The following is a 15,085-nucleotide window of genomic DNA, read 5'->3' on the forward strand; positions in this document are numbered from 1 at the left end:
GTGCTATGTGATGCAATCTTTGCCATATTATTGTGATATGAAATTCTCTGCTTCTATTTCAGCTGGAATTAGAAGAGTCTCGATTGTTGAGTGAACTTGGTAATTTGGAAGCAAGATCAACAGACTTGCAAACTCAGCTGTCCAAAGATCAGATAGTCAAAAAGGAACTTTTAGAAGAAGAAAAGCGTCTCTGGAAAGAAAGCGCTGAACAAGAAAGACAAAAAATGTTGGCCGAAGATGAATTGCGTAGCTTGGATGTGCAGCTAAAACAAGAGCAGATACTCCTAGAAAAACTAAAGCAAACAAATGCTTTGAATGCTGCTTTCCATATCTGGCATGATGGTCATTTTGGTGTGATCAACGGTTTGCATCTGGGGCGTCTCCCTTCTGTTCCTGTAGAGTGGTCAGAGATTAACGGAGCTTGGGGACAAGCTGCCCTTTTACTGGAAGCTTTAGTCCGACGCTTTGGTTTGAAACTCACTAGATATAGGATTGTGCCTATGGGGAGTCATTCCTATATGGAAGTAAGTGATTTGAACGCTGTACCTTCAAATTCTGTAAACTCATTAAGTGATGTACCCTGAATATCAGCTTTTCTCTACCTTTTTGTAACTGTTAAACTGTCTGACGTGGCTCTACGGACCTCTATCTAATATTCTACTCCTCTTTCAAATCTCTAACTGTTCTAAAGCACAAATTATGCTCTGGCCTATAGAAGGTTAAGGGGGTGGTGGCCCAACACCTATTAGTGGTCATTTCTTTTTCATTTAAGTTTGCTTGACTATCCATTTTAATTTATGTTCTTTGCGGATTACCAGCTAATTTCAGGCTCCTCTTTCTAAACCCTAATCGGGATTTCCGCTTTATAAGTTTTTTAATCTATAAAATTTTTTATAGCGAGAATTGGATTGTGCTATAGTACTTATAATAATATAACAAACGAAACTGACAAAAGATATATAGCTTTGTTAAATAAAACTTGTTTTTACTGAAATATAAGTCTTATAGTACAAATTACCAACGACATTAATCAGCTGCTTAATGCTATGGAAGCACATGTGGCTGCTTGGCTCCTTAATTGCAGCTTTGGCATAAATATCTGAGAGAAGGCGCTATTTTTTTGAGGTTATCGGTCTGTTGTTGATTGTGGAGTACATGGTAGAGGGAGACTTGGGTGCCCAGAACCAAGTTGACACTCAGCTCTAACCACCATTTATCTAACCTAACTCGGTTTAAAGAATAATCTCCCGTAATTATAGAAAAACTCGCTTGTAATTATCGGCCAAAATACCAGTGCCCTTCAGAAGCATGTAAATAAATTAGATGATATTATAGTATATCTCTGTATCTCCCACAATACTCTATTGCAAAAATAAATATTTTATTCTTATGAAATTTTAATTCTTGCCAGGGGGGGGGGGTTGTATTTGAAAGTGGACATATTGGAGAGTAACTCCATTATGTTTTGAATTTTTTTATTTGTAGCCAAGGCTTTTAAATTACTAGTCACAACATCCACTGTTTCTATTCGGTTGAAAAATTACTATAGCGATCGCAAATTCTGTCGATTTGTGCGTTTGTCTGTCAGTCTGTCTGTCTGTCCCGGTTTTGCTAGTTTAGGCACTTCCAGATAAGATATGACGATACAATTTGGCAGGCATATCAGGGACCAGACCATATTAAATTATAAATAGTCATTTCCATGGTTCGACCATCTGGGGGGGGGGGGGGGTAAGGGGACGGTTAATTCGGAAAAAAAAGAAAAAAATGAAATATTTAACATTCGAACGGGTGATCGGATCTTATTGAAATTTAATATTTTAATAAGATCTTATTGATAAATATTATTGATTAAAGATCTTATTGATGAATAAGATCCGATAAATCGGATCTTATTGAAATTCAATATTTAGAATTATATTGTGTCTCGGAGCTCTTATTTTAAATCCCGACCTTATTTTCCAAAATCTTGGAAAACGCTTAGAGTGGTGAGATCGGGATGAAACTTGGTGGGAAGTATAAGCACAAGTCCTAGATACGTGATTAACATAATCGGAACGGATCCGTTCTCTTTGGGGGAGTTGGGGGGGGGGGGGGGTAATAATTCTGAAAAATTAGAAAAAATGTGGTATTTTCAACTTATGAAGGAGTGATTGGATCTTAATGAAATTTCATATTTAGAAGGACCTCGTAAATCAGATCACTTACTTTAAATACCAACCGGATTCAGTGTCATTGGGGGGAGTTGGTAGGGGGGACTGGAAATCTTGAAAACGCTTAAAGAGGAGCAGTCAGGATGAAATTCGGTGGGAAGAATAAGCACAAGTCCAGGATACGTGACTGACATAACTGGACCATATCCGCTCTCTCTGGGGAAGTTGGGGGAGGAGTAATTCGGAAAAATTTAAAAAAATGAGGTATTTTTAACTTACGAACGGGTGATCAGATCTTAATGAAATTTGGTATTTAGAAGGATCTTGTGCTTTAGAGCTCTTGTTCAGAGCTCTAATCCTGTCCAGATCCGGTGACAATGGGGGTATTTGGAGGGCGAAACCGGAAATCTTGGAAAACGTGAAAATTGAGTTATCTTTATCTTACGAATGGGTGATCGAATCTTAATGAAACTTGATATATAAAAAGATCTTGCGTCTCAGATACTTCATTTTTACTTCGAATTGGATCCGGAGACATAGGGGGCTGGAGGGGGAAACAGAAATCTTTGAATCCAGAAATCTTTGAAAACGCTTAGAGCGGAGAAATCAGGATGTAACCTGATGGGAAGAATAAACACAACTTCTACATACGTGATTAACATAATTGGAACGGATCTGCTCTCTTTGTGGGAGTTGGGGGGATTTCCAGTGCTTAGTCGATTTCGGTGCTTCTAGACATGCTGGGACGATGAAAATTGGTAGGTGTGTCAGGGACCTGCACCAATTGACCTGATAAAAGTCGTTTCCCCGATTCGACCATCTGGGGGGCTGGAGAAAGTCGAAAAATCGAAAAAATGAGGTATTTTTACCTTGAGAACTGGTGACCAGATCTTAATGAATATATTTAAAAGGAACGCATATCTCAGAGCTCTTATTTAAAATCCCGACCGGATCTGGTGACATTGGGGGAGTTCGAAGGGGAAATCGGAAATGTTGGAAAACGCTTAGAGTGGAGAGATCGGGATGAAACTTGGTGGGTAGAATGATAAAATCTCGTAGATACGTGATTGACGTAACCGGACTGGATCCGCTCTCCTGGGGGAGTTAGGGGGGTCCAGTGCTTTGCCGAGTTCGGTGCTTCTGGCCGTGCTAGGATGATGAAAATAGGTAGGCATGTTAGGGACCTGCACAAATTGACTTGATAAAGTCGCTTCCCCCGATTCGACCATCTTGGGGGCTGAAGAGAGAGGAAAAATTAGAAAAAACGAGGCATTTTTAACTTACGAGTGAGTCACAGGATCTTAATGAATTTTGATATTTAGAAGGACCTGATTACGAATCCGATGAGCCCCCTCCAAAGCTTATACGATCACTCTTTCTATATATACCTTATATGACACCAGGGCATAACTTACAACTCTTGTCCTGAGGGCTGTGGGGGGTTCTCATCCTCACAGACATAATTTCCGGACCCTTCAATTACATTGAATGAAACGACTTTCTCAAATATATATGTATATTATTTCATCCTCATTAATTTATCTCATATTATTTTATATCATCCTCAAAGATATAATTTCCGGACATTTCAATTACGTTGAACAAAATGGCTATCTAAAAATTTTGAAATATCTCTTTTTGAAGTTTTTACGATAGCAAATGGTCATTTTAAAATTTCTATCAGATGCATTTCGGAAAAATACGAGTTGTGTGTGCCGGAGGGGTATCCACCCTCAGGGTACTCCGACCCTCAAAAAGGACAGTGAAACTTATTGATTAGCAATCCAATGAGCCCCCTCCGAAGTTTAGACCATCACCCTTTCTATATAAACATTAAATGTGTTCAGGGCGTAGCTTACAACCCTTGCCCTGATGGTTGTGGGGGGGGGGGTCTCATTCTCAAAAATATAATTTCTGGACCTTTCAAAAATGTTGAACAAAATAGCCCTTTCAATTTCCAATCGAATGAGCCCTTTTTGAAATTTCTACAGCTACTCCTTCGATACGAAGTGCCTAAACTAAAAAAATAATAATAAATAAAAAATAATAAAAGATAACATGTAATGCCCACATCGCTCTTTACTTAGGCAGCTTTATTGCGCTGCCTATGATATGATCAAACATGCTCCGTTTTCTTGATAAAAAAAATACCTTGCGTGTTAATAGTAGGCAACTTGCATATTTTACAGCTCTTGCACCAGGGGCTAACCTGGAGGCATAGTTATTTAACCTTTGAACTGTTTTAAATAACATGGTCATCTCAAAATAATCGATCGAATGTATTTGGAGGAAAAGAGGGTGGGGGAAGCCCTTCGATCACTTTTAGCTCTTAAAAATACACCGGAGCTTTTGATTTCTAATCGAATGAGCACCTCTTCAAGTTCAGACAAAAAGAATTTCCATAAAAACCTAATGTGTTAAAATTAAGTAACTAGCTTAACTTACAGCCCTTGCTCCAGGGGCTGCTGGTGGGATTGTTAACCCCATAGGCATGGATATTTGTCTTTTTTTAATTTTGATTGGATGCATTTGGGGGGGGGGGGGGGAAATGGCGGTTGAGAGGGAGAGGCTGATTATCCTCTCATCACCTTCGATTCTTCAAAATGGACCTTGAAATTTCAGTTCCAATCGAATGAGCTTTTTCCAAACTTTGTAAGACCATCCCTTCTATAAAAACCTTAAATTTTGACAATGAGTAACTTGCAATAACCTACAGCTCTTGCTCCTAGGACTTTGGGGGTTTTGTTGATTAATGACTATTCTATTGTAAATTGAAAGTTTTAGTGCTCTTTTTAGAAGTCAAAAGCGATCGAAGAGCAACCACCCCCCCCCCCCCCACCCTCAGGAAAAACATCTCCCGTTGGGAATACCTTCGGGAAATACCACCTCGTAGAAAATATCCTCCCCTCCCCCTGGAAAATAACCTCCCCGTCAAAAATATCCCGCCGATTAATAAAAAAAGACTAGGACTGCCTAAGAATTATAAAACAATTTCTACCTCCATCCTCCTCTTGTCTCTCCCTTAGATCTATATCTGTATTTTTCCAGAGGTTCAATGGGAGCTGAGATGTTTCGGCATTAAAATGCACCCTTTGAGGTATCTCTCTCTCTCTCCCTAGCTACAAAACAATCAGAGAACCCCATTGCAGAAGTTTAGGTGTCTTTTTAAGTTTTGTAATTTATCCATTGCTTACAGAGAGTGTTTGCTATTGTGAAACATACGGACATTTTCACGTGGGTGTTTTCTGATGGGGGAGGGAGGTGGAGGATTTTCAATGAGAAGCACATTTTTGCACGGAGGGAGGCAAAACTTACACATAAATTCTCTTTCCCACTTTCCTTAGCACTTCTCAACTAAACTAGAAAATAACAGAACTCAAATAAAATATTGAAATTCGGAAAACCATATTTTTCACGAGGGGGTATTTTTCAGGGGAGGGTTTTTCCATGGAAGAGAGGGGCCGATTTTCTTTGTTTTTGCAAGAATTAAATAGAGCTTTTTTATTAATCATCTTGACAGTCATTGCATCATGATTTTAAAAAACAAAAGGTTGAACATGTAAAGATTCTAACTTGTGTTTTACCAATGCAAGTACGGTGGTTGAGTTGCAGGAGATATCAGTTAAACGAGGGTTTAGTTGCACAGGGTTTTAGTTACACGGGGTTTGGTTAAATGCGGCTGAGTTGCAAGGGGGTTGAGTTGTACGAGGGCTCGGTTGAATGGAGTTCAGTTGCACGAGGGTTCAGTTTCACGGGGGTTTAGCTACCCGGGGGTCCAGTTGCTTGGGGTTCAGTTAAAGGATGGTTCATTTACAATGGAACCGCATTGCCTAATTGTTTACACATAGCTTTTATAACGAAAAATGTGTTTGTGGCTGTCTGTGATCTTCGCTGTCTGATTGGCATGAAACTTTAAGGGATCTGGGACCTTTTCCTGGGACCAAGAGGACCATACATTTTGTTGGTTGGTTGATGTTGGGGCCCGGAAATGACTCATTAAAACATTTGTCCCTTGTCTGTTTTAAAAAACGTAGCCATAGGTCCCCGAGCCAAGGGTAACATAAAAAAAGAAGTTTTTCAGCAATTTTTTTTTTATTGGCTTGAAACTTACATTCTCAACTGTTTGGGCCAAGGGGGTCCCATTGCATTAATGTATACATATATATATATATATATATATATATATATATATATATATATATATATATATATATATATATATATATATATATATATATATATATATATATATATATATATATATATTAATGCAATGGAACCTCCTTGGCCCAACCACTTAAGAATTAAGTTTGTTTGATTAATGCTCGATTAATTGAAACATTTTTCCGTCCGAAAATAGGAACCAAAATCTTTCTTCTGAATGACTTGAAACTTACCAAGGCCAACTGAGCCGTAAAGTCTCTGGGCTGAAGAGTCCCTAATGTACAAAAAAAAAGTTTTTGGGATATATGCCTCTCAAAAATTAAGGCTTGAAAACGGGTCAAAAATTTGTTTCTGATAGGCTTGAAACTACTATAATGTAAGAAAGATTGAAATCATTTCATTATTTCCCGATGAAGAATGATATTTTTCCGAAAATCCTGTTTTTTTTTACATCCAGCTAGGGTTTAAACAAAAAAAAATGACATCTTCAAACGGAAGAGAAAGAGGTCCGTTTGAGAATAGGAGCTTCATGGGAGGGAGTAATTAGTAAGCCTCATAACAGAGTCAGATACAGGAGGAGTGTGTATAGCAGTATTGGCCTCTGGTAGCTTGATACTAGGATGAGTGTTGAGTAGCAGTAGTATGTTTACAAATATTTATTATCTGAATTATGTAAATTTTTTTTATATATTATGCTTCGAAACTTACATGATTTGACTTGTATATATATATATATTTTTTTTGTAGGACATAGTTGAAAAGAAAGAGCTTCCCTTATATAGTTCTGGAGGTTTAAAATTCTTTTGGGATTCAAAATTTGACGGAGGAATGGTGGCCTTTTTGGACTGTTTGCAGCACTTTCAGGAGCATGTTGAAAAAATTGCTTTGAACTACCGATTTCAGTTACCTTATAGAATAGACAGGGGAAAGCTAGAGGACCGACCAGCCAAGCAATGGTATTCCATAAAGTAAGCTTATACATTTATCTTATAGACTGTTACGTGGGTTACCATAGTATAGGCTATAGGTAGATTATTACCATTTAAACTAAACAGGAAAAATCTAGAGACCAACCAGCTCAGTAATGGTTTTGCATAAAGTGGTATGATGAATTCATTTTGTAGACTGTTATATGGGTTACCATCATGCTGATTATATATAGATTATTACCATATAGAATAGACAACGGAAGTTTTAGGACCAACCGTCTAAGCAATGGTGTTCCATAAACTAAGATTATGCATCCATTTTGTGGATTATTATATAAAAATACATGCTTTTGGATTATATGATGAGTATTAAAAAACCTCTTCTATATCGAACTAGTAACTAAAACTTATTCCACCGAACACAAAAGGAATTTATAAGAGTTAGATTGTCGGTGATTTAATATTGGAAAAAAGTGATTTAAAATAACTAACGCCACTAATTGTGTAGTGTTGGGCAACTTCTTAAAAACAGTAGAAAATTTAAAAGGGAGTTGGACAATCTTTATAATTAATTTGTTATTTTTTATTCACAGGTGAAATTTTACTGTGAGTGAGAATTAATCAGTACATTTCGTTTCGGGTAGCTTGGAAAAATTTGGCAGTAGGCTAGTTGTCTTTAAGCCTCTTAGAAAATATTTTCACTTCTAAAAGTTTTTTTTACTTATTTTTTAATCGAAAAAAAAAAATCAGAAACACATTTTGGAAATTGTTATTCTCTAGATGGATATATTGTGCATGGATTTTTTTTTCGGGCTGAAAAACCTCTTCCTAGCTAATTTGTCTACTATGGGCTGCCTCCCCGTAGTAGCATAATATTTGTAGGCATGAATATATAATGAGTCGGGGATTTAATATAGGCTTGGGACTGTCTGTGCAGGATTTCGACTCTTGTTTAGAAGAGCATCGCCAAGTGCTGAAAACCATGTTGTGACCAAGATGGGCCCAGGATTGCACAAAGCCTCCAACTTACTGGAGGTTCCAGGGACTTCTTGCTGTCCGGTTCTAAGCCGGCTTAAGCGCTTCGGTGTAGACTTGAGAAGATATGTTGGTCCCCATCCTGCACTGGTATCCGGGATCATTGCTTTTCCTGAGGCCAAAATAATTTCAAAGATTTAAAGAACATGAAAATTGGAACTTGGAATGTTACGACGTTAAAAAATGACTATCGCATCGGCATTTTGAGTGATGAATTCAGACGGTTTGAACTGGATTTATTAGGAGTTTCAGAAACTCATATCCCAGGGGTTGGAAGCATGAAATTAGGTGACATAGAATTTGTTTACTCAGGCAGGAAGGATGGGGTACATAGACAGGGAGTAGGGCTCATGATGAATAAGGAAGCTACTAAGTCTTGTTTAGGCTGGGAAGGTATTAATAATAGAATACTAGTTGCTCATTTTATGACTAAAAAGTTCAAGGTATCAGTTATAGTAGTATATGCCCCCGTTGAACCAACTGATGGAGATACTAGTGACTCAGATGAATTTTACTTACAGTTACAGGAGCAAAGAGACAGGGTACCAGGTAGAAATATGGTGTTTTTGCTAGGAGATTTTAATGCCCAGGTTGGTAGAAATAGGGATAGATGGTATCCTAGCCTAGGTAAATTTGGTGTAGGAAAAGAAAACAGTAATGGCTATAGACTTTTGCAATTTTGTAGGTATAACAACCTAGTTATAACCAATACGGTGTTTGGTCACAAAATGGCCCATAAGTTGACATGGTATTCACGTGATGGTAAGACAGCAAACCTTATTGATTATGTTATTGTAAACAGAAGACTAACAGGATCAATACAAGATACTAGGGTGTATAGGAGTGCCGTTATTGATGTTAAAAGTAAAGATCACCATCTAGTAGTGTCTAAGCTTAATTTAAAGCTGAAATTTCGGAAGGGTAACTCCCTCCCGGAAAGTTATGATGTTGGTAGACTTCAGGATGAAAATTTGAGAAAAAAAAATTCCAGGAACAGTAGAGTACTGTTCCTGACAGTTGACTGTTTTTCTGAATTTCAGAAAAACAATTTGTGAAGTTGCTGATGCTAGGGAAGAGTGCTAAGACTGCAACTAGGAATATTAGTGAAAAAGCTTTAGGCTTAATAGAGAGTAGAAGGGGTTTGTATAAGAGTTATCTGAGTCATAGGTCGTATGAAAACAAAAGGAATGTAAAGGAAGTGGAGAAAGCATTAAAATATGAACTAAGGAGATGTGAAGTGGAGGCCATGGATAAAACTGCTGAGGATCTGGAAGATGCGGCTAGACGGCATAATAGTAAAATATTATACTGGCATGTTAATAAATTGAAAGGGAGTAGCCAATCCGGACTAGTCCCAGTTAAAGATAGAAATGGGGCCACAATTAATGATAAGGAAAAAGTTAAAGAAAGATGGGTGGAACATTTTGAGAATGTGCTAAACCGAGAAACAGTTGCAGGAAAAGATATAGATGAAAATGAAAAAGTTTGTGATACCTTGGATGTGAAGGAAGATTTGTTTAGTGAGGAAGATTTAGCGACAGTACTAAAAGGATTAAAAAATACTAAGGCCCCAGGTGCTGATAGTATGATCAATGAGTTTCTTAAATATGGTGGCTCTGAGGTTAGGAATAAGCTACTAAAGATTATGAACATGATTTTTGAAAAAGGGGAAGTACCCAATGATTTTAGGAAAACCTTAATTAAACCACTGTATAAGAAAGGTGACAAGAGTGAGTGTCGTAATTATCGAGGCATTCTATAGGTAGCAAATTACTGAGTAATATGATACATTTTAGACTGAAGCATGCTGTAGACAAAGTTTTAAGGGAAGAACAATGCGGTTTTAGAAAAGGTAGTGGATGTGTCGACCATGTTTTCACTCTTAGGTTAATAATTGAGAAGTCCCTTCGTTGTCAAACACCTTTGGTCCTCAGTTTTATCGATTATGAGCAAGCTTTCGATTCTGTTGATAGAAGAGCGTTAACAAAGGTCTTATCGTTATATGGTATACCAGAAAAATACATTAAAGTGATTTGCGCTATGCACGAGAATAATACTGCTGCGGTTAAGGTAGGAAATGAGGTTAGCAACTGGTTTTGTATTAAATCAGGAGTTAAGCAGGGTTGTGTTCTATCCCCCTTTATATTGATCATTTTGATGGACTTCGTCTTAAGGAGCACAAAGGCAATTGGAGACCATGGAATCAAATGGGGAGAAAGAACGCCCCTGGACTTAGATTATGCTGATGATTTAAGCATATTAGATGAAAGTGTGAGCAAAATGAATGAATTTTTAGAGGTTTTACGAGTTCAGGGTGCTCAAATAGGCTTGAAAATTAATGTTAAGAAGACTAAGTCACTAAGGCTAGGAATAAGTGAAGATGAACTGGTGACATTAGGTAACGAAAAGATTGATCAGGTTGGGAGTTTCAGTTACCTTGGTAGTATTGTTAGTAAAGATGGTGGGAGCAGTGAAGATGTTAAAAATAGAATAGCTAAGGCTCAAGCATATTGGAAGCTACAGTGATGACAGTGGTCAAATATGGCTCTGAAGCATGGGCACTCCGAAAAGCAGATGAAAATTTACTAGATGTTTTCCAGAGAAATTGCCTACGGATTGTTCTGGTACCCGGCTGACTGACCGTATTTCAAACAGTAGGTTGTACGAAAAGTGTGGTTCAATCTCGCTTTCTGGGGCTATAATGAAAGAAAGGTTGAGATGGCTAGGCCACGTTCTACGGATGAAGGATGACAGATTACCAAAGATTGTCCTTTTTGGCCAACCGTCTGGGGCTATACGGAAAGCAGGTCGCCCTTGTCTGGGTTGGGAGGATGTCATAAATAAAGATTTAAAGGAAATGGGAACTTCCTGGGAGGGTGTAAAGAGGGAGGCTTTAAATAGATTAGGTTGGAGGAGGAACGTGCGTAGCTGTGTTGGCCTCAGATGGCTTGGTGCTGCAGTGAGTTATTAGTAGTAGTAGTAGCAGATATGTCATAAGTAGTAGTAGTAGATAAGTATCATAAATCAAATGATATGGACACGGTCATCTTAAGCTGAAAAATTAAACCCAAAGGCTTGCAGATTGAACTATCATATTTTTTCCATTCAGAAATCAAAATTATAATATTATTTATACTTTTGCTTAGAGAGTGATCTAAACTCTCTTAATATTTTCAAGTTTTTCTATCTATCTGACCGGTTTTCAACTTTTTTTTTTCAGTTTTAAAGAAAATCAAGAGCACATTTAAAAATATTATTCGGTAAACAGATAAGGCGAATCTTAGCGGTTGAATTTGCCTGGTTTGGTTTGTTTTTACCTGTGTTTTGTAACATAAGATAGGTGTAGTGGTTGCGCATGTTTTTTTTTCTCTACTAAACAAAATATGTTTAGAGTATAAGTCGCTGTTTCTAACTGTGAAACGCATTCTTATGGAATCTTCAAATAAATGTAAAAAATATATGCTCATTTGATTTACCTTCACTGGTGCCAGAATACCGAGCATCAATCTTTTGTCTCTTTAAACGCCCCTTCATTGGTGCCTGGATTTTTTTTACTCTCCTCCCTCCAAAATATTAAGTTACGAAAGCATGTATATTAAGTTTCTTTTCTGGTATTCTGTCCCTTTCGACTTCCCTTCATTGTTGCCTGGATATTCTTTTTTCCTTCCATGTTATTAGAGCATGTATTATAGATTTCTTTCCTGGGATTTTGTCCCTTTTGACGTCCCTGTATTGGCAACTGGATTTCCCCCCCCCCTCTCCCTTATAAAATACACGCCGAGTAGTTTGCCTGCTAGACTTGACACCCTTTGTGTGAGAGGACTGGGGATCGAGCTCTTGAACGGAAGTCATTGGCGTGACTCATTCAGCTCAGCCAGAGTCGACCCAGCTCTAATTGGGTAAATGGAGAAACCTGGAGAAGGTAAACAGGAAGGGTGTGCGAAAAGTTGAGGATGGCTGGCCCCAACTCCCCTCTCTTCCTGGCTGAAGGGTCATGAAAAAGAGATCAGCTACGCCAGTAGGGACTGTAAGGTCCAGTGCCGTATTGGATAACTTAAATGTTACCAGAGCATTTATCTTAAGTTATTTTCTTCGGATTTAGCCTACTCTGGACCTAAGGACCCATTTATCTTAAATTATTTTCTTCGGATTTAGCCTACTCTGGACCCAAGAAACTCAATTGAAAGTTGCATTAGTTTTGAATTGTTGGGTTAAACTAATTTGAATAAATGAATAACTGGTTTATTCCAAAACGACTACTAACAAGCTCAAGTTTATACTCTCGTCAAATAAATATTAAGATTAAAGAATTAACACGGTCAATAGCTACGTAAAATACGGTCATTATTTTGGTCTGATATTCAGACAAATAATTTAACTACACAAGCTTATTGCCTGTACGACTAAGGAAAATTAGGGAGGGTCGTATAACTAAATAGACTCTACATGTTATTTCCTACTACCTGCTTGTATTGTTACCTGCTTGTATATACCGGGACCAGACCAACCAAAAAAGGGGTGGGGGACCGGATATTCTGAACCAGTCTACATTTTATTCTTTGTTTTAGTGGACTGTATTTATAGCGGTCGTGATTTTAAAGGAAAAGAAAGGAATTGGTGTAGTTTAAAATGTGTAATGATACTTTTAATGATGGCTAACGTTTTTCTCTTTTGTTGAAGGATGCAACTGAATTCTGAAGAAAACTGGACAAAAGCTTTGAAATACATGTTGACCAACCTAAAATGGTGTTTAGCTTGGATCGCCTCCCAGCCCACTTCGACCTTTTCATAGAGTCAGCTTATTCTGTAAATCAAAATATATCTGTATATTGTGCTAAGTCTGGGATAAAAATCAGCTGTGACAAAAAGATGAACATGACTACGAAAATTGAATGAATATGAAGAAATCCCAATGTGATGGTACCTCGAACATTGACCACTTATGATAATTATCATTTTTTCTTTTATTTGTCTCTAAATACAAAAACGTATCATAACGAACATATTAGTACCCAATGAGGATAAGAAGAAATCCCCCTCTTTCTATTATGAGAGCATTCGAAGGACTTCTCTTGCAAGAAAAACTTGAAAATAATGGCCTCAAAATAGACTGATCTAAACTCCTTCTGGAAAATCTCTTTCATTCCCATTCCTAAGGACTTTTAGAAGGAATATAGTAGAAATCACTCCTTCGTTTATTATACTGATCAGGATGCTCTCTTTTCGAAAAAAAATATCTAATTATTGCATCTTTAGAATGAATTTTTGATTTTTTAACCCCTTTTAAGGAAAATACTCTAACCCTCTCCATTTTTTTTAAAACAGGAATAATATGTAGGCTTGTCAAACAATGAAAAACAGGAATAATATGTAGGCTTGTCAAACAATGAAGAAGAATATTTGTAGGTCGTTTGTCAAATACTAAAAGGATTTTCGCTAAAGCATAAATAATGCAGTGGTTTTCAAGTTTAGACCTTGTATGGACGAGAATGTCAACTTTTCATAAGAGCACCAAAATAATGTCTGGGTTTCTAATTTTTATGGATACATATATTGCATGGGAAAAACACTCAATAAATACATTAATAGCAAAGGTGGAAAATCTGCAAGGAATTACGAAACAAGTACAAGAATTTGTTTTTATTTTAAACATATGGGTTACTCCTCTTGGTTAATTCTTTTAAGCTAAATTTAAAGAATCTGTTTGGGTTACATAATTCGACGCAGCTTGTAAAAATATCGGAGGAAAAAATTTGGATAGCTTCACACGCTGCAGTTTAGTAATCACAGCTATGCTGAGATCCTCTTTAGTGTAAGACACCTTTGGCTTGTATAGCAACGAACAATGGAGCGATATTAATAAGGATGGGCCGACAGATTTCCTCCTCTAAGAGGCATGTGAATGGTTTGCTTGTGTTTTGTTTATGTGAGATAAGAAAGTAAGAAAGAGACTTGGGGGACAAACTTCATACTCTGATAGTTTCAGATTCTGATTATTATGTGTAGCTAATGCCCCTTTCACATTGAGATTCTACTGATTCAGCTAGCGTTAATTTGAGCCGATCAGAATTTATCCTATAATTTTTTAGCCAATCAAAAACATTCTGTGAAAAATCTGATAGGCTTAAATTAGTGCTAGGTAAACCCAGGGGTATAATTTTCTGTGGGGTAGGGGGAGCAAATGCCCCCTCAGACCCCATTCCCCCAGCTGAAATTTAGTTCCTTCAAAAATCTTGTCAAAACTAGGATAGGCCTGCATAATTCAAGCATCAACAGAAACAGAACAGTTTTCTTTATTGTACCTTTGCCTTTATGGTACTATATGGATCATTTTTCACTTTCATTTTTCACTAAACTTGGGAAAATTTGCCCCAAATTCTACCCCCCTCCCTCCCAGGAATTTGACGGATTAACGCCACTGGCTAAATCCCAATGTTAGTTGAATCTCATTGTGAATGGGCCTTAAGCAATTTTGAGCCATTGCACTTTTGCAAGTTAGAAATAACTATTTAATGTAATTGTTATGCCACTTCTTCAAAAGATTTAGATGCTTACGCTCGACTGCCATAGGCTTCGATTTTTTTACCTTTAAATTGCTACGAGTTATGCATCGAAATGCTAACTGAAAAAAGGATAGCCTGCCCGAATATTTTCTGGGATGTCTGTCCGGAAGAGACCTCGTAGTGACAACTTCTCTCAGACCGATATATGTCTCAAACTCAACTAGCTGTTTTAGGCATGCGGAAGAGTAAGCTAAAGCAGATACAACCAGGGTTGGCAACTTTTTGGTCCGTGAATGTGTTT

At 37.5% G+C, this 15,085-nt stretch overlaps 1 protein-coding gene across 1 annotated transcript in view; it reads left to right on the top strand.

Annotated features, from left to right (window-relative positions):
* LOC136026252 (beclin-1-like protein) overlaps nucleotides 1-13,282 on the top strand; it is a 34,520-nt gene extending 21,238 nt beyond the window's left edge. Inside the window, exons 5-7 of the mRNA XM_065702627.1 lie at nucleotides 63-524; nucleotides 7,065-7,285; nucleotides 12,962-13,282. Coding sequence (XP_065558699.1) covers nucleotides 63-524; nucleotides 7,065-7,285; nucleotides 12,962-13,073 — 795 coding nt within the window. The 3' untranslated portion in view covers nucleotides 13,074-13,282. The remainder of the gene's footprint in view (nucleotides 1-62; nucleotides 525-7,064; nucleotides 7,286-12,961) is intronic.
* Nucleotides 13,283-15,085: the final 1,803 nt, after the last annotated feature.

This window comes from Artemia franciscana, chromosome 4 (assembly GCF_032884065.1).
Source record: "Artemia franciscana chromosome 4, ASM3288406v1, whole genome shotgun sequence".
NCBI lineage: Eukaryota > Metazoa > Arthropoda > Branchiopoda > Anostraca > Artemiidae > Artemia > Artemia franciscana.